Below are 20,799 nucleotides of genomic sequence, written 5' to 3'. Positions count from 1 at the left end.
CTCAGGGGTCCCTTTACCTTTTATAAATACCAGGGACTCCATTGGGTGTGAGATGTTTCTCTGTCCATGGACATTCTCCACAGCCTTCTTCCTAAGGATGGGCATTTTATGAATTTGTTGAAATAAGAAGTGGAAGAGGTTAGATGGCAGAAGGGTTACTTCCAAGTCAGGACAGATGGATGGAGGATTTTGGGGACTTAAACTGCAGGCAGAAGGATTCCCAACTAGTTATAGTCTTAAACTCTTTAGGCACCAGGTATGTCATTCAAACCATGTCATTTCTCTCCTCCAGTTAGATAATCTTTATAGACAGTTGAGGCTTAACAGATGCCAACTGTATATCTCAGGGAAATACGTTAGGGAGAGGGAGCGTGACAGACATACCAGAAGATCATCAGAGCTAGGAGATGCTAGAGTAATTAAAAGCATTCCCTGTTCTCTTTTGAGCAAGAAGGAACAGACTTGAACACACATGAGTACTCTGATCCTAAGAGCTGTTTGCACAAACCTGCAAAGACTAAACATAGTGCTTTCTTCGGGAGGGTATTCAAGCACCTCTGTTTTTGTTATTGTTAAAAAGTGTGGCACTTACTGTAACAACTTCATGGTTTTCTAGAAGAAACACACTGGCTAAACATATTTACTAGTTGATGGAGCAGCGAGGGAAGGAGACTGCATGGCTGTAGCTAGCGAACCAGATGAAGTGAAATTAGCAAATTCTTTAACTAATCGCAGTATAGGATGCTTATGGACCATCTGCTGTATTTTGCATTATTTCATAATACACCTCAAGAGATTTATGTACTTTTACTAAGGGGGAAAAATCAAAAGTACTATAAGGAAGTATGCTTTGAATAAGACCTTCAAACCTTATATGCCTCATTTGCTAGCTAACACAAACATTTCTTTGGCAAATAATTAAATCCTTTAAATCTAATGAAATATATATCAAAAAGACATCAGGAAAATCTCATAAGGGACTAGAACCTGAATAAACAGAATTGCTCTTTAAAAATAAATAAAGCTAGTGAGATGATAAAGACTCAGTGCTTTCTTTCTGGGGGGGGGGGGGAACGCAGAGGTATGTATACCCCTAAACGTTTTGTGAATTTTTGTACTTTTGTCCATTTACTGTAATTATTTTCCCCAATGTGAACTATAAACTGCTGATTTTCTCGAGCCAAAATGAGAGTACCCCCAAACATTTTTTTGTAGAAAAAAAGCACTGTAAAGACATGCAAAATGGCATAATCACCCACAGCTATACACACCTCCTTGTCTCTTAGAGTAATTTTTAAAGGCTCCTCCCCATCATAATTCATTACTAACTACCGGGTACTTTAAACCACAACCCTTTGGAAGATTTCCTTTAAGGCAATGTATCATGGATGCCTTCAACTTGAGTGTATGTGTGTGTGTGTGTGTGTGTGTGTGTGTGTGTATATATATATATATATATAGTTATTCTCTGCCCCTTTACTGAATCTGCCTAGAAATCTGGACTATGTAATCAGCTCCCAGGGACCAGAAAATTATGCCAAACATCCATCCCATCTCTGTAATACCTGTATCTATGCTCACCCATTTATTGTAAACTTTTGGAGCCCATGCAGTTTGAAAAGTGGTATATATACACTAAATTAAGGTGGCAGGAACCATTTACGGTGACTGCCATAATGGCCGGGGGGGGGCAGTAAAGAGTTGTTAGTATTATCCATTGACTGCTTCAAGGCTGAAGCAAGGAAATTGTGTCAAAGCAGTAAAACTTGTGGGATTGCAGATACTGATGGAACAATGCATTGTTGCCTATTCTGCTCAGTGTTCGCCACACACAGCACTGTTTCCATTCTGATGCAGTGCGTTTTCCTCCAAAAGCTATGTTATTTGCAGGGCACCACCTGCCCCTGCCTACCATACTCCAGTTGTGACTGAGCACAGGAATCTGGTGTGTCTTCTCCATTAAGAATATAACCCAATTTAAGTGAGTGAATAGTGCAGAAGCAAATCACACACTCCTGAATAACCCCAATAAAAATTACCTGGTAGTCTTTGCCACTGTTAATGTGAACATTGTTGAAGTAATAAAAGAGGGGAAAAACCCCACCTCCTATAAGAAGACGAAATATGGCTTATGATAAAAACAAATTCTGTAAGAGAGAGTGCTGAATCTTCTGAATTGATAAATAATACCTCCGGTCAAGTTGACGTTCTGTTCTAGTCTGATTCTTTTTTATCTACCGTGTTTCACTTTTTGTTCATAAGAAAGAAAGAAAAGAAAGCAAGGGAAAAGAAATTGGAAAGATTGCCAGAACTGATATATGCTTTAATGTAGTATCACTGTTATTTGAAAGCTTTAACCAGTTGTGAAATCAGATGGCAGATATTGGTTGTGCTGAAGAGTGGGAAAATATTGTTTTTATTAAATGTAATAGCTGCCTTTCCAAGGGTTTTAAAAAAGCATTTAGACACAGTCAAATGCAATATTTATTGCCAAGAAAGCTAAACCAGGTTAGGGGAATATTGGGAGTTGGCATGTGGTATGTAGGTAGGTTTGTGATAGAAAAAAAAAGGCATAATAACTTCTTCCCTATAAAAAGAGAAGATGACAACTTTAGGGCTTGGTGGAGTCACAGCCTTCCCCATCATCCTTTGTTTCTCCCTAAGCAGGGAGCCTGCTAAATCAGGCCAATGTCCCATCTAGCTCTGTATCTTGTTCTCATAGTAGCTAACCAGATGCCCATTGGAAGCTCTCACAAAAATTTATTAGCATTTTAGTCTGAGTTACTCCGTGTAATTTTTTGTCTGTAATTTTGTCTAATATACACATTTTTGTAAAGCAATTCCACTTAATATAATGCATTTTTGTATGGTGTTTTCTATAGTAAATGTATATATACACACATTTTACCCTGATACATGCATTGTTGTACACAATACTTGGGTGATGAACCTCTTTGCAAAAGAGTGTGACTCTTGGAAGATGCCTGTATTTCAGTTCACATATTGTTTTGGAGACCACAAGTGTAGTAAGCTAGCCTTTAAATGCGAACTGAATCACATTCCTCCCCTCCCCATCCTTACCTGTACATGCACATACCTGACAATATGCCCCATTGACCTCAGCAAGACTTACTTCTGAGTTTTCTTTGCATGACTAGACCTTGAGCAGTGGCCTACAAGTACCTCTCAGTCTGTCCCTGCACACCCATCAGACTTGATTTATATAATCACACTCTCTTTACATTCAGGAATGCAGGAAGGGTAAACCTGTCACTCTGCCTTCATCTGGGAATGAAGCGATTGCCTTATCAGATGTGCCACATAAACTGGCTGTTGTGGATTGGAGGGCCGAGACTGAAATGACCTTTCTGAAAATATTGGCACACTGCCCTTCATACGAAGAGATGGCTGGGATGACCCTGCCGTCCAGATGGAGGGTTTTTTTATTTGTTCTGCCTTCTTGGGCCCAGCCAGTAGGTATGAAATCACTCTTTTTCCTCACCGGAGTACAAAGTATTATAAGGGATGGAGATGCAAATATGAACGAACTGAGTGTGATGCATTAAATGAAGTGTTGGGTTTGGATATTGAATCCCTGATCAGACCCAAAACACACTGGGTAGCCTTGGGGAAAGTGCCCTGTCGGTCAACCACACTTAAACGGATATGAATATAGACTGCAATTTGCACTCAGGTATTTGAACTGACTCAGAGGAGGAGGAAATTAATGTTTATTTGTTTTTGGTTTTTTTGGCAGTCGACCATATCTAGTCAGTGACTGCTAGTAAAAATCTGTGGAAAAAGATTTGTGGCATAGGCCATGTTGAATTTACAACCATTTTTTTAAAGAACAACAGCAGCAATTAAAGAAGAGAAGAAGAAGAGTTTGGATTTGATATCCCGCTTTATCACTACCTGAAGGAGTCTCAAAGCGGCTAACATTCTCCTTTCCCTTCCTCCCCCACAACAAACACTCTGTGAGGTGAGTGGGGCTGAGAGACTTCAGAGAAGTGTGACTAGCCCAAGGTCACCCAGCAGCTGCATGTGGAGGAGCGGAGACGCGAACCCGGTTCCCCAGATTACGAGTCTACCGCTCTTAACCACTACACCATACTGGCTCTCAAAGCATATGTATTGAAAAATTTACAATTGCCCCCCTTCCCCCATCTTTTAAAGCCAAGTTTAATAAAATGGTGCTTCAGCCTTTCCTCACAGGTTTTGTATTCTAGGACCGATGTCAGCCTGATTTTCTTGCTGCTCCAATATGTCAACACACATAAAGCTGACCTAACAACACTGGAGGGAGAACATGCTGTACTACCCAAAAGAGAAACGCAGAGTGTGAGCTATCCAGACGCTTGGAGCAGGACAGAGCTTCAAGGCATACTGTTCCTTACATGTCTCTGTTGCCTTGACCTCAAAGAAATCATTAAGACACTCTTGGGCATGCACTTGTTTTTATAGAGCAAACCCATTGCTTTGGGTTGTGGGAAACATTATGTACTTGAAAACGAGCCACAAAAGCTTATATCATGTAGGGCAGGCAGCCTTTATGTTAAAGCTGCACAATGAGTTACCCTCTTGTTGATCAAAAAATTACTTTGAACATATGTAATCAGTGATGATCATCGGCACTAAAGGTGCTCGGTCCTCATTTTGAAGTCAACCGACTTGATCCGCACTTCCCAGACTAATGTGTGTGTTGTAATGCAATTATTCTTCGGGTGTTGGACTCCTTTGAATTTTGCAGTACCATTCTTGGCTCAAAGAAATAAAAAAGTAACAAAGTGTGCATGGAAATGCATGCTTGGGGGGGGGAACATATTTAGAAATACACACTCACCAGTAGTAAATGGCCTCGGCCCAGTATACCTGAAGGAGTGTCTCCACCCCCATCATTCAGCCCGGACACTGAGGTCCAGCGCCAAGGGCCTTCTGGAGGTTCCCTCACTGCGAGAAGTGAGGTTACAGGGAACCAGGCAGAGGGCCTTCTCGGTAGTGGCACCTGCCCTGTGGAACGCCCTCCCATCAGATGTCAAGGAAAGAAACAACTATCTGACTGTTAGAAGACACCTGAAGGGAAGTTTTTTAATGTTTGATGTTTTATCATGTTTTTAATATTCTGTTGGGAGCCGTCCAGGGTGGCTGGGAAAACCCAGCCAGATGGGCAATGTATATTTTTATAGTAGTGGGTGGCAGGGTGATGGGGGCACACTGTTGTTGCTTACCTGACTTCTCAATGTTGCACATTGCTGCTGGTTACAGGCTATTAAGTTAGAATGTATATTTAAGTATTAATTTTTATATGGATTTTCTTTAAAACCAAAACTATTTTTCCTTCCCAATTCCCTCTTCACTCCAAAGAGCCGGTGTGGGTTTGCAGATATGGTTCATAGTCAGTTAAGCAGGCGACTGACAGCCAAAATTCAGAAAGCTATTTAATTACCTCAAGTCTCAAAGTGCTCTTCTGGCACAGATCCTATTCTATTTCTGGCAACATATAGAATATTTAACTGACTAGCATGATGGAAATAGTGTATTAAGACTATGTGGGAAAAGAGGGGAGATCTCATTCGTACACCAAATCATTTCTCTCCCTTGCTATGTTCTCAGCCACCATTCATCTTTTGCCTGTATCCTTCCCAAAATCACATCATTTAGCTGACCATGTGACGCCTTTACATAGAAATTCAGCTCCACATGAAAATAGACTACAGAGAAATGGTTTCTGTGCTGCAATGGTGACATATATGGATTGAGCCGGAAGGTGTGATCCTGCTTACATATGGTGTTGGTGATGAATGCCACAAACAGATGTGAGCAGAAAGGTCACATGTGATCAGTAGATGTTTTACTCTGTCTCCTAATGCAAGAATGCTCATATTTATCTGAGCAGTCACCATCAGATTCACCATGATGACATTTGTGATTAAAGAAAGTACTTTTTCACACAGTGCATAGTTAGACTAGGGAACTTGCGAAGCCAACATTTGGCACCCCAAAATGGATCTGCTCCATTATAGATCTTCTCAATTTGGTGTCCTGTGCGGGGGAACCACCCACACCACCCTAAATCTAATATACCTGAAGGAGCGTCTCCACCCCCATCGTTCAGCCCAGACTCTGAGGGCCTTCTGGCGGTTCCCTCGCTGCGAGAAGTGAGGTTGCAGGGAACCAGGCAGAGGGCCTTCTCGGTAGTGGCACCCACCCTGTGGAACGCCCTCCCATCAGATGTCAAGGAAATAAACAACTGTCTGACTTTCAGAAGACATCTGAAGGCAGCCCTGTTTAGGGAAGCTTTTAATGTTTAATGTTTAATGCTGTATAGTGTTTCTAATATTCGGTTGGGAGCTGCCCAGAGTGGCTGGAGAAACCCAGCCAGATGGGCAGAGTATTATTATTATTATTATTATTATTATTATTATTATTATTATTTTGCATGGCAACCAGGCGTTGGGGGAGCTCACCATATTTATGGCACTGCACTTATGCTTTCAGGAGTAAACAGCGATGTGCAGAACTTTCTGGGCTGGGACCAAAGAAGCTGTTTCTTTGGTTGAGGGACCACTGCCATTATTTCTCCCAGTGATCCCTTATTTTTGTTTGGGAGGGAAGCAAACAGCTTTCAGTAAGCAGGCTTCAGAAGCTCTGCGGAATGCATTGTATTGTTGCTTGGGTTATGACCTTTGATTCCACCCATAGCTACTTGTGATGATACCGCTCAGCTGTGCATCATGTGCTCTGTGCCTCGATTAAATGGAGTGCCCGCATATTTGGTACCTCTTGGTGGTGTTTGTTCATAGCGTGAGACACATGATCACAATCCTAAAAGGGTGAGAAGTCCCAGAAAATGTCATGCATTGTCAGACGCAAAATTACACCTATCCAAGGATGCAATCGGATAGAGCATTCATTTTGATTTTCAAGGGGGGGGCATCATTTTGTTTACTTGTATGCTAGATACCACAAACAAAGGATAATTATATCCCTAACAGCCACTTCTAACCTGTCTATGCACCATCGTGTATCTGTATAATAAAAATGTAAAATGTCCATGTTTGTGTGTCTCCACTTTTCTCTGAAACTGCTTGACCGATTGCATTGAAATCCGAAAAGGGTTTCCATTCTTCAAAAGAACAGTCATCATTAAATTCTCTTATGTTAGCTGTTAGCTTTGCTGATTCAACATAGCTTATCCATTTCCAATTGCACAATATTTTGTTGTCGTTGTTGTTGTGCATTACACACACTATGGATGGTATCCTACTCTATTGAAATGAATGGACTTGCCGGAGGTGGGTCCATTAATTTCATTGAATCTATTCTGAGTCTAATTTAGTTGCGTGCAACTTTATACATATTTTTCCTAGGAAGTTTTGTGTAACAGACAGACGCTCTTTGGGACTTACAGTATACTGAAGAACTGGCAGCTGACCCAGGAGGCAGGACGAAGCAGAGCTAGAGCTGGCATGGATTTCTTCCCATGTTAACAAGCTTTTTTTAAACGTAGATGATATGGCTTAACATATGGCAACAATGTTTTTTTTATAATCCAGGCAGCCCTTAAGGAGACTTTGGGGAGGATCAATTTACAGCACAGGGCACCAGGGAAGAGCTCATGTTGGCACTAAAAAGATTTTAGAACCTGTTCGTTGGTCTTTTTAACCATTATCTGTGCAAAATAACCACCTATTGGCTATTAAGTGGGTGGTTAATTTTTTTACAAAATCATTTTTCTTTAGTCCTTCCTTATTTTTTTTCATATAATAAATAATAAAAACTTTAAATGCATGCCAACAATTAATGTTTAAGGATCATACGATCGTACTGAAAAGCTTCCAAAATATGGCCAACTTGTAAATGCTCATTTAACTTAAATCATAGTTTTAATGCTTATTAGACACATCACTGGTTTGTGAGAGCAACTAAATTGAGTCTATATATAGCATCCTAGCTGCCCATAAATGGGAGGGAAGGGGGCAGTAACCTTCTCTTAGAGTTAGACATTATTTTTGTTTTCCTCAGCTTAGGGCTTGGTAAGCTGGATAAGACCGTCCTTCCTCTCTGCATTGCCATTTTGACATCTCTCTAGGTAAGTCTGTGCTCGTTTTTTTTTAAAAAATATGTGCATTATTCAGATTTGGAGAAAATATATTTCCTCCCCATCACAGTGAAAGTGATGACTTCTCAGTCTAAGAACTGAAAAAGGGCTATTTTTTTAAACCATTCTTTTCATCTTCATTTTGCATCCTCCAAGGCCACAATCCTGCACACAGGCTGCTTAAACTTCATTGAAGCCAATAAGACTTAAGCAGCCACGAACTGCAGCCTTAGAGTCCAACCCCTGAATAGGGGTTTAACATGCACATCAGTGAAAGGAATACTGGACTCTTGGTCTTGAACAGATTTCCCTTGAGCTACTGTATTCATATTTATTTATTTCTGTGTCGATGATTTATTCATATTTATTTCCTTCAGTTTGAAGACATTAGATGCTGGGCGAAAGATGTAGCATGTACTTGTCTAGGAATAACAAACTGAACAAAAAAAGAAAGGGAAAAAGATGTTGGCAGAAAACACCCATTAAATTAGAGTTTACCATATATTTCAAATCCTACTCCTTAAAAGAGGGAATTCTGGCTGTTGATATTGTCGAGAGTTTACTGCTTGGTTTCTCTTTGTGCTTTTTGGCAAGCCCCTCTGCATGACTGGTGGGTGTGAAAGGAAAGGCTTTTGGAAAACTTTTTTTTTTTTTGCTCTGGAGATGATGCCTGCTAGAAAGCAAGAGTGGAATTGGATGAAGGAGGCATGTGAGTCAATGGAGGTGCCATAGGACGGGATAATAGAAGCTGAAATGTTTGGAACGGACTCCCTTTCGCTATCTCACTCATTTCACATTCTTTACTAGCCAGTGAAAAGGTCAGGGTGTCTTCAAAGTGCATTTTGGATCTTCAGACTTAACAGGACATCTGCTATAAGTCCCTTGTTCTATGCAGGGAGTTGGCAAAGCATTCCTCTGGGGGAGGGAGAAACCATGCTGGAAAGGAGGAGGGTGGGATGACAACTTCCCCCTCTTGTGATTTGGACTTTTGTTGCTTTTTGCTGTTCCAAAAACCTTCCCTTCCCATTTCTCCCAATGGCATAATCCCCACCACCACCATTCCAGGGCATGTTGTGAGAAAGGAAGGGCCACCAAGCCATAGCCTCTTCTGTCATTGTTAGGTCTACTTTTCAGGGTTTGCCCTACTGTGAGGCAGAATGAGACATATACCTCAGGCAGCAGATTTTGGGCATCATGAAAGGGGCAACGAAGTCTGTATTATTTAGTTTGTCATTGCATTTTTTTACTGCCAGGGAAAGGAAGGTGTGTGTATGGGGTTTTCAGGTGTCCAAATAACTTGGGAGGCCTTGGTACTATATATGCTCACTTGGGGTTGGTAATAGGGAGCTGTTTGCTGATCCACCACAGGCAGCAAACCGGCCCTGGGAAGGCCCTGCACATCATTGTCCCCTCCGATGTTAGAGCTTGACGTTGGAGAAGCACCAGCGGAGGTCTTTTCTGCAGCCACAAGTAGGAAGCTGGCAAAAGCAGCTTCCTCCCTCTCTCTTTGAGGGCAGCCCTCCCCTTCCATCCATGGAAAAGGAGACCTGAAAAGTCCTCTGTCCCCTGGGACTTGAGAGGACTGCAACCTAAGTGATAAAACTTTCAGATGCCCTCATATCAAGTTGCCATGGATTTGTGGGACCCAGATGGCCATGATTTGCAGCAGTTTGTCAGCACGCTTGATAGCAGTTAACTGACTTTTGTGAGCAACCATAAGAGTAAAAAGTTACAGAGTGTAAAATACGTAAGATTGTTAAAAGGGGGTAGATTGGAATGTAACAGTAACTAGTTGCAATTTTTTAGAGGTTTTGCAGCTTGCTAGGTACTCCAAAAATCAGAGCCTTCCAATAAAATGATCCTATGCATTATTCAGATTAGGGTAAGATATATATATATATATATATATATATATATATATATATATATATATATATGAGAAGTTCTACAGGTAAGGCAGGGGCGGATAAATTTAGGGTCTCCTGCTGTTGCTGGGCTACAATTTGCTTCACCCCATCTATTGTCCATCCTGGCTGGGAATGATGAGAGCCAGAGTCCAACAACATCTTGGGGAGTGGGCATAGGTTATCCACCCCTGAGATAATGAATGTGTTCCTGAGCAACTGCTTCCCAACATATGTAACTTATAGCCATTTATATACTCTTAACTGATTTGGTCTGTATAAGTACGGATAGCCAAAATGGTTGCTGAGTTTTGGAAACTCTGCGGGCGTGGGTGTGTCAACCCAACTCCTATGCTCACCAAAAAAAAAAAAGGCAGTTGGACACACATGGACTGAGTGTAGGAGGTTTGATTAGTTTCCAGCAAATGATGCAGAAGGCTACGCAAGGCAACTCCCCTTGCTTAGCCAATCCCTGCGGGCAGTGGGATGCACTGGTGGGACAGAAGCAGAAGGATGGGGCAAGGAGCCACACCAAATCCCAGGTGCTGTTGTCAGCCGTCTCCATGGCTTCCATGAACTCTGTTCCAAAGAGGAGAGGGGACATTATCCTTTGAGACATTTGCTTGTGCGAGAGAAAGGAGGAAAAAGCTAGAGAGAAGGTTTCCCTCTGCCTTGTTTTTCTCCATCGAGTCTGTAGGTGCATAAAATTAATGATGTACGTGTGCACACACTTCTGTCCCATTTCTGTAACTTGAATGTGCACTGTGCGAAAGCATCTCTGTGCAGGTATCTCATTAAGGTGAGAGAGAAAGGCAAAAAGACGTTTTCCACCTGCCAGCTCCATCCCCTCGCTGTGCATGTGTAATTCATGGCCTGTACGCCATGTTTATATGTTTCTTTCAGTCCCTGCCTGTGTGCATTCGCAGGATGGGTGGAGTAGCTAGTTGCAGATTTATCTGGCGAGGCAGAGCTGTAGCAATAGCTCTCTAGCTGCAGTGTTGCCACTGCTTACCAGGAGGCTGTGTTCTCTCAGTGCATCTGAATAGCTCCAACCTCACTGCAACCTGGCTCCTTCCCCTCCCATACTGCTGCTGCCAGGATGCTATTGCTGCGGTTTCACTTACCTCACCCTGGATGATCCATGGTTTGATTTCTCCACCCCTTCCCCAGCACTGCCAATTATTGCAGTCCTGTATTATAATATTTCTATGCCAGTCTTTTAGACAAGATCCCCACTGAGCTTTGTGGTGGGAGGGTGGGTTCATATATATTGCTTTTGAGAGCATTAAAAACAAAACAAAAAAGAGTTTGAAGCCATCTGCATCTTTTGTTTGAGGTATTCTGTTGCTCTTGGAACACAATGAAGTAGTACATTTATGAATTATAACTTTTGTTAAGTGTTAAAGGGTTTGGTACTTGTGCAGAGGAACATGTTTTGTTTTTATAATTGAAAATTCCTGAATTCTTGGATTCTGCATTAAAATTCTGGACAGAATCAGGTTCTGATGCAGCATTCATAAATAACTTCAAGTTTGGCTTGGCCTCAATGCGGAGATCAGGGAACTGGAGTGTTCTGATTTTTTCCCATTTGGTTGGATGCATTGATCCATTGTTTTTCCATAAAGGGATCATGGACTTGGTCACATTATTCATAAAATAATGTGGAGGAACTTGTGGTTCCTCCACAGTTCCTTAACATATTGGAAGAGCTGGAAGAATGGGTCATAGCTCAGTGGTAGAGAATCTGCTCTGCATGTAGAAGCTCCCAGGTTCTATCCCTGACATTTCAAGTTAGGGCCAGGACTCAGAGAGACCCAGGCCTGAAACCCTCCCTATGTATGTGAAGACAATTGCAAGACTGGTTACTTACAATGTCCTTGTCTTGAAGGGTTCCCTATTTGCTTGAAATGAGATCTAAGCATTACAGCACCATGCTCTGCTTTATCAATACATGCTTGGCATGGTTATAGTGCAGAAAGGAGGTCTTCACTGGGGATATTGGTGTATTCTCTCCAGTCTGCCAGTTGGGCTGCAATCATCCTGCATTTTACAAACAACTTAGGAAACATGTCCATGTCGTCAGCTCTGTATTTTAACCAGTGCTGAGGATCAAACTTTTTCTGTGATTAAATTAGATTTGCTTACATTGTGGCAATGGAAATCTCATGAAGAATCATCAGGTCAAAATGATGAGGGGGAATGACCTCATGGTAAGTTTCTTTCATTGGTTGGTGGAAACATGAACAATTTCAAAGGCACATGCTTCCATGTAACTTGTCTAGGTTCTTAGAAGCATCATTAGGAATCGACAGAATACATCTTAGGCTAAATCAGCAACTAAAAGTCACAACTTGTGTTGTGGCACTGTACAAGTAATACTAGACAGTTGCATTGAACTAACTGGGTTCAAAGACTTCCAAAGTCCATAGTCTTACTATGTAGAAAGTCTACATGCTACAGACATTATTGGAAACACGACATGTATTTATAAGAATATATTTTATATATAGATATTTAAAAGAATATGTCGGGCCCATCTTCCTTCTGAACTGAAACCCTTGTTTGTGTACAACAAAATAGCTGGTAATGAAATCTGCAGTCTTAACCATGTCGACGTAGAAATACACCCCATTGAATTCAATGTGGCTTCCTCCCAGATATGCGGGGTTAGGATTGCAGCCTATTTATAACTGCTTATGCTAGCCAGGAGACTGAATCAGTGAGCTATTTTGATGTTCAGCTATATTTTATTGGGCTCTTGAAAAGTCTGCTCATTTCATTGCCCTTCTGTATGTGCCCGCCCCCCGCCCCAAGAATCAAGGGAAGCAGTTGGTCTTCTCTGTTTCTCAAAGGACCTTGCAGCGTCTCTTCTTGCAGCAGTCTGAGGCTTATACCCACCATACACTTAAAGCACCTGACTTCCCCAAAGGATCATGGGAAGTGCAGCTTGCCTTTCACAGAGCTGCGATTCCCAGCTCCCAGGATTCTTTGGGGAAAGCCATGTGCTTTAAATGTAGAGCACGCATGCTGCCTGAAAAATGCAGCCGAGGACCCTGTTCTTCACAGAGAGTCAAGTACCTATCAAGTTTCCCCTTTAGTGAGAGCAAGACTCAGATGTGGTATCCCTGTGGATGCTGACCTAAGTAAGATCTTGAAGTTCTGGCCCAGGGTTGTTTTCAGACTTTGGCCACCTCTGTAACCCAATCACCTCTAGTGGGGAATGCTATGTATGTCCCGCTCCTTAAAGCAGCGCGACCCACATGCTTAGGACAGGAAATGAGGATCTCTTCCATCCAATTGCAATTTCAGGTGGACTTTGGGCAGGCAGGATGCGACCATGTGCACTAGGGTTTGGCCAGGACACTACACCCTCACGAAAAGTAGTCAGCTGGATTTTGACTAAGCAGAAATAGACAGGGTTTGTGCTAGCACAGGGGGTTCTTTCAATGCCTGGGAATGAGCTTAATGCTAATTCAGTGGGAAGTCTCCCACAGTTAGAAAGCGGTGGGCGACGTTGCTTCCAGAAGCTTTCCCATATCACTCATGCCCAAACCCAACCAGGCATTATGACGATGGTGATTTAAACAGCACTTAAAATAAGCCGAGTGCTTTGCAGGGAATTAAAAATGACAAGCCCCCTTCCTGAAGACTCATCATCTGAACACAGTTGAGACTTAAGAGGGAAGGGGGTGACGGAAAGGTGAGGCGAATATGTGAAATAATGCATCATTTCTAAAGCATGGGGTTTTCGTGAGTGAGCTATCGTTCTGACTTGATAGAATTTCCCTTCCTTTGTAAAAAGAGAGAAAGAGAGAAAGAGAGAAAGAGAGAAAGAGAGAAAGAGAGAAAGAGAGAAAGAAAGAAAGAAAGAAAGAAGGCTGGCTCCTGACAGATGTCAACTGGAAGGCTCATTTCCTTTAGTGGCTCTGCAGACACCATTTTTATTGCACATTCAGAATGAGTTGTGCTTGTGGTGAGCTATCTGGATGGGCACAAATGACCCTGTTAGTACTGTTTGCACCTGCAAATGTCTTGGGACAACCATACTGTTTCATTCCCAACCAGTGGTTATCCCATAGCTTCCTGCTGAAATCCCATAATGTTTTATATGGAATTGTTCAGGTTTATTTTCATCCCAATTTTGTCGCACCCTTAGTTCTCTGAATAGAAATTCAGATGTGGCAAACTGAATCAGAACAAATCCACCACTAAGGCACTATTGTTGTGAGTCGAGGCCCCGTCCCCTGCTTTATGATGAAATAAGACACATGGACACCAGTATTTTAGGTTAATGGGCTAAAAAATGGCCATAACTTTATTGGTTACAGAATGTGAGTGGTATTGGCTTAGGCACTGGATCCGAACAGACTGTACTTCATCCCAACAGGCTGAGCCATGGTCCCACATTTGCTTAAGAGCAACAAACCATGTTCCCCAGCCAGCCTGATTGGCTGGTTGAGGGCATGACGTGGGCCTGGGACTCCCTGGGACACAGTGGGCCATCCACGCCCCCCGTGAAGCGCGGGAAGCGAGACCCGTTCACAACCCCTCCCCTCGGGGAAAAGGAGAGGCTTTGTGTCAATAACATGCTGCAGAAAACAACCTCAACAAAACACCAGTGTGGAAGGACCTGTGAGTGTCCTTTCTTTTGACACTCAGCAGTTGTTCCAAACCCAGGTCCCAGGTTTCTTCCTCCAGCAGCACAGAGTAGACAAAGCTATGGGTGGGTTCAGGCTAGCTGGCGGCTGAGCATTTTTCTGTACTGAGAAAGATGAAGCAATAATCTCCTGAGATGGGTGTGCCTTGCTGCAAACTGAGAATATTTCAACGAAGTTGAAGCTTGTGGAAATTAGAATACTGTTCCATTTGACAAGGAGTGTGGGCGAATGTAACCTCAACGCTCATGGAACTCTGAGGCGCACCTGAAGGGGTGTGGCAATAGACAGAAGACTAGTGTGTATTGATTGCAATGATTTATATTCCAGCTTTGTTGATGTCATCACCTTGGTAGTGATGGTGGGGTAGAGAGAAAGTCCAGCTAGAGGAGACTTTGAGGTGGCCATTGCTGGTATTTTTTCTTCCTCCTTGAAAACTTTCCATAGGACTACTGAAGCGGGAGGTCTGTAGCTCAGTAGCAGAGCATCTGCTTTGAATGCAGAAGGTCCCTGCATCTTCAGGTAGGTCTGGGAAGAAAACCTTGCCTGAAATCCCGGAGGCTCTGCCAGTCAGTGCCGATGATACTGAGCTAGATTGGCCAATGGTCTGACTGTTCTATCTATGATGGTAAGAACATCCCTGTAGGGGAGGGAGGAGGCAGTCCAGCTGGGACAGGCTCGGAGGTGGTTTGCTTCATAATGTCCCTTCTGTGACCCGCTGCTTAATAGAGAACAATGGATCATTTCAGGGCTTGATAAGATGTAGTCATGGTGTTTCTGGAGACGAGTTCCACAACAGAGAATGGCCAATCATATCAAAATATGACATTACTGAAATAGCAAAGTTATACCACCACCGCCTTAATTGCTATGAGAAGAAAAGCAAATAATATTCCGAAGAGATTCCCAAATGCTATTTGTAATTATTTACCCCACAGAACTGGTGGGATTATATTAGCTAGAGGTGAGACAAAATCCTGTGCCTTTCAATGCTATAAGGGCCACTAAAATGTAATACATTTCTTGGGTGGAAGGTACTTCACTGTTGGAAAAAGCATGAAACTTGTGCAGGCAAACTAGAACTGATATTATTTTGTCACATTAATTGTAGACTTGAGCCGCAGTTATTCAGAATTGGCTGTTATATGGGGGGTGGGGGTGGGGTGATGTATTGGATTGCTTTTGATCTTTGCTCTTGTTTTATGATGTATTTGTGTCCTCATTTTGTATTTTATGCTGTGAACCACAGCATCTTTGATCTTTGGATGAAGGGCAGTATATAAATTTTAACAACCACAGAAACAATATATGGTTTAACACTGAGCCTCCCCCCCCCCCGGGAGATATGAAACCTTTGGGGCTAAAACCCTGTGAACATAAAACAATTAATCAGAAATATGGGCCTCTTGGCTAAGCAAGAGTTAATTTATCCGTCTAAGCAGAAAGAGACACCCATGAGGAGGCTGTACCTCTTTCTGACATATGTCGAATGGAGCAAAGTTATAATGTGCTAATCGAGCAATGACTCTGCCAGGATATAAATATGGTCAGTTTGGAAATGCATTTTACATTTTGGTTTGTTGCCACTGTCACTCCCTTAATAAACCTTGTCCCTTCTGGACCATGCAGCTGCCTTTGCAGGCTCTGTCTCTGTGAATGCCTCCTTCAATGAAGGTCGAGCCCCAAAGGGACTTGGGTCAGCTACCACTTTCTCAAAGGGACACAAAGATTTGGTCCCATGATGTTTGGGTGCCTTTCATGCATGTTCATTATTAGGCAGCCATGATCCAGCTAGGTGGTAGCAGATGACCTTATGTTCTATTGATTTCAGTGGAACCTGTAGCCCAATTCTAGCCAGTGAGGATTATTCCCAGGTAAGAGTCTGTAAGTTTCTGGTCTTTAGGTGGATTGGGGTGGCTGGTTATAGTAGAAGGTGGCTAGCTTGCAGGCCTTAACCAGGCTCCCCTGCCCCACAAAAATATCTGCTGTAGCCCCAGTTGTCAACCTTAGGATGTCAACCTTAAGAAGTGCAGTTCTCATCACATCCACTTTGACCTCTGGAGGGTGGACAACAGTTCATTGCAGCCCTTGACTAAAAAAAAGCTAAGCTCCCTGGACTATAGCATTGTAATATGCACATGTGAATACTCCTTCCGAGATGACTTGCTGTCGTGAAAATTTTGCATCAGCTGCTGTCCGTTCAAATGCCATATTTTTCACTGTAGATGTTAAGTGTTGAGGACTTAAGTGATGTGAGATTGAGGCCAGTTCCAAAGTGGCCCATGTGCATTCATCCCGATAACTCAATTCCATATGGAAGGGATGAGGAACCAGTGGTTCTCCAAACATTCTCTATCAGCCTCATCCAGAGGGTCATAGGCTCCCCATCCCAGCTGTACATTTTATGTGGTAGTACATCTCACTGAATGCAGTGGGGCTTACTTGCAAGTAAACCTGCTTGTCTCCTAGCACATGATCCTAAATATTCAGTTCATACGTTTCCGAGCACAATTCAAAGTGTTGGTGCTGACCTTTAAAGCCCTAAACAGCCTTGGTCCAGTATACCTGAAGGAGTGTTTCCACCCCCCATCATTCTGCCTGGACACTGCCTGTTCTGCCTGGACGCTGAGGTCCAGCGCTGAGGGCCTTCTGGTGGTTCCCTCGCTGCAAGAAGCCAAGTTACAGGGAACCAGGAAGAGGGCCTTCTCGGTAGTGGCACCCGCCCTCCCACCAGATGTCAAAGAGAAAAACATATACCAGACTTTTAGAAGACATCTGAAGGCAGCCCTGTTTAGGGAAGCTTTTAATGTTTAGTTGACCATTGTATTTTAATCTTTTGTTGGAAGCTGCCCAGAGTGGCTGGGGAAACCCAGCCAGATGGGAGGGGTATAAATTGTTGTTGTTGTTGTTGTTGTTGTTTTGTTTTGTTAGTATCTTCCATCATGTTAATTGACAGAGTAGTCTAACGCGATCTGTTGTTGCCCATTCAAGCTCCAGAATTTAAGAGAAACAATTAAGGTTCTGAAAAGCCCCAGGTAAATATGATTGTCACTGTTTAATTCACAGGAGCAGTGAGTGGTAGCAGATTCCAAGATGTCGGCTACAGTGCCGTTCTACCAAAGGAGGCACAAGCACTTTGACCAGTCCTATCGCAATATTCAGACGAGGTATTTGCTTCAGGAATATTCAGCAAGAAGGTAAGTGCCATACTTCTGGGTCAGGGTGAAACCCAGGATGGTGGGGCCAAAGCATGATAAATCCACAATAAACACAGGGCAACCACTCGGGATTTAAAGAGGCCACAACTTTATTGATTACTGGTGTTAGCAGGGTTTGGCACAGGCATTGGGTCTGTATCCTGAATCAACCAACCCATCTGCTGGTTGATTAATTAGCAGGGCTAACCAAAGTTAAGGATCACCCTATGACGTCCATTGAATCAGGGCACAAGTTGTGCATGGTGGGCCTAATGGCTCAGTCCTAAGATGCGCATCTGAGCCAACACATTTTATTTATTTTACAAGAACATGTACACACACACACACACACACAGATAACAGAGAAAAAGTAATGCAGAGTTTTGCAATAAAATAATAATAGCATACCAGTGTAGCAAATGACAATTGTGCTTCACAGAACAGCAAATGGTTTTTAAAGTAGCCCTGCCATAACAAAGAATGAGAAGCTGGAGGGTTACGGGATATGCCTCACTCTCTTGGCGTTGACTGGAAATATTGGTGTCATATTGGATATATGAGAAGCTTGACTTCTCCCTTTGCAAATAGTTAAGAGAGGTGAATGGAAAAGCTGTGACCTTCAGGTCATGCTGAAGAACTGGGAGAAGTATAATAATACATTTTTTGCAGTGCACAACCTCACCATGACAGTCCATATAGCTGTGTCTTGAGAAGAGTCCAAAACGGAGGCAGCTATGTTTATCCATTATTATATACGTGTACAAACAATGCATTACATCATAGTACAGTGGTACCTTGGGTTAAGAACTTAATTCATTCTGGAGGTCCGTTCTTAATCTGAAACTGTTCTTGACCTGAGGTACCAGCCCAGAGTGGCTGGGGGAACCCGGCCAGATGGGCGGGGTATAAATAATAAATTATTATTATTATATTATTATACCACTTTAGCTAATGGGGCCTCCCGCTGCCACCGCCACACGATTTCTGTTCTCATCCTGAAGCAAAGTTCTTAACCCGAGGTACTATTTCTGGGTTAGCAGAGTCTGTAACCTGAACTGTCTGTAACCTGAAGTGCCTGTAACCCGAGGTACCACTGTATATCCATTTTATCAGAAGCAGCATGACTGTGATTCTGTGCATAGTTTTCTGGGAGCAAATTCTGTGAGTGTTTGCTTTTGACTGCTTAGGCTCAGCATCTATTGCCATCTGGAAAGCTTCTTTCCCTTCCATTTTAACAACTGAGCAAAAGAAAATCTGATACATATTTCATTTATGCAAGTCAGCCAATGGCTAGTTTATTGTTTTCCTCAGAAAGACATGGAAATCTTAACACTGTACTTATCATAAAAGTTGTTATCATTGCTTTGCATATAAGGGCTGCTTCCAGACAAGCTGCTATTAGACATGCTGTTTCCTATTCTGCACCTGCTGACCTGGGAAGGACAACATGTCGCTTGTGTGCCAGGAGACTTCATCATATCTCATCTGAAGAGGAGTTACATGAATCCCAGGCAATGAGGTAAAGCTTTCTTCAGCCAAGAGATAGAAAAGTAAGGAAAGTGATGGTGGAAAAGACTCTAGTGATTCACAGGAAGCTGCTTTATACTAGGCCAGACTATTGTCTCTATTGTCATCTAGCCCAGTATTGTCTCTTCAGGTTCCTTTTAATTGCTGATGCCCAAGATTGAACCTTGGAGCTTCTACAAACAAAGCATGTCATCTACCTCTGAGTTATAGTCCTTCCCGTAATCGCTCCCCTATTGATTGGTTGAGCTGTCTAAGAATGGTGCAAATGCCATTGGCTAAGGTTCTAAGAGCACCAATGGGAAACCTCAGGCATGAGGGCCAGATGCAGATCTCTCTGTCTGTCCCTTGACGCTCTCTGTGGGCCACACCCCCTCTTCAGGCCACACCCCTCATGAGCTCTGCTTTGCACCCCGTTTGAGTATTTTGGCTTCATTGTGTCCAACTCTGTTAATGCTTTTTCTTTTCTTCCTTGGATGGAGGATAGAGAAGGCTGCATGTGTGTGTTTGTGTAGAGACTAGCATAATGTTCAAAGGTTTTGTTTTTAAAAATTACATTTGTTGCTCTGCCAGCTTTTGCTTGTGACCTCGAAAAAGTTTCCCTAGTCCTGCCACAGAGAGAGGCAGAGAAGCAGAAGGAAATAGGTAAAGAGGAGGAGAAGGAACCAGAAGTGTAGCAAGCCCACGTGGTACCCAGCGTGATTTTTTTTGTCACCCCCCCCCAATCCTGCTTTGCTGGGGTGCTGGCAAAGCTGCGCCTTCTTGGGAGTGTTGGAGGGGGGAAAGTTTGATCCAAATGAATAAGGAGGAGAAGCGCAAAAGGAGGAATATGAGAGGACCAGCAGGAGGAAGGATGGCTAAAGAAGAGAACTGTTTACATGGCCAAGAGCTGCAGTAGCATAGAAGGGTGAAGTTCTCATTTTGATTTGAAATTCCAATCCAGATCATTGACAGGAAGTTCCCAGTTTTCCTTTCAATTTTCATGTGTGTTGCCTTTGGGTCTCTCTGGTACCCAAGAATTGTGTTTTGTCAGGCACATCAGTAAATGTGCCTTGGGGCATATTTATAATGGTCGACTACAGCATCCCCCCTACTTCCACACTGAAGTCCTCAAACAGGGAAGGAAATTATTTCCTACGTTAAGAACTCTCAAAACCTCCTGAAACACCCATGAGGAGTAGGTTCATTAGCAGAACTGTCAACATGACAAGACACTTGTAGTGTCCCGGGCTCCTCATTAATTTATTAGGTCTGGAATACTGAAGCATTGAGTGTCTCGTAAATCTCATAGCTGACATATGCCAGTACTGAAAATAGACTTTAAAAATTGGATTAAGTATGAATCTGCACGGAAATGTGTGTGTGTGTGTGTGTGTGTGTGTGTGTGTGTGTAAGCAACTGTACTAAGTTCTTGCTAA

The 20,799-nt window shown here is 42.8% G+C and overlaps 1 protein-coding gene across 1 annotated transcript in view; it reads left to right on the top strand.

Annotated features, from left to right (window-relative positions):
- Positions 1-7,968: 7,968 nt before the first annotated feature.
- Positions 7,969-20,799, top strand: part of MYOM2 (myomesin 2) — a gene marked incomplete in the record, with an annotated part of 83,149 nt that continues 70,318 nt past the window's right edge. Inside the window, 3 exon segments of the mRNA XM_060272452.1 lie at positions 7,969-8,092; positions 17,727-17,857; positions 19,233-19,376. Of these exon segments, the coding sequence (XP_060128435.1) occupies positions 17,754-17,857; positions 19,233-19,376 (248 nt within the window).

This window comes from Zootoca vivipara, chromosome 3 (assembly GCF_963506605.1).
Source record: "Zootoca vivipara chromosome 3, rZooViv1.1, whole genome shotgun sequence".
In the NCBI taxonomy this organism is placed as follows: domain Eukaryota; kingdom Metazoa; phylum Chordata; class Lepidosauria; order Squamata; family Lacertidae; genus Zootoca; species Zootoca vivipara.
This window is presented reverse-complemented; position numbering and strand designations above follow the sequence as displayed.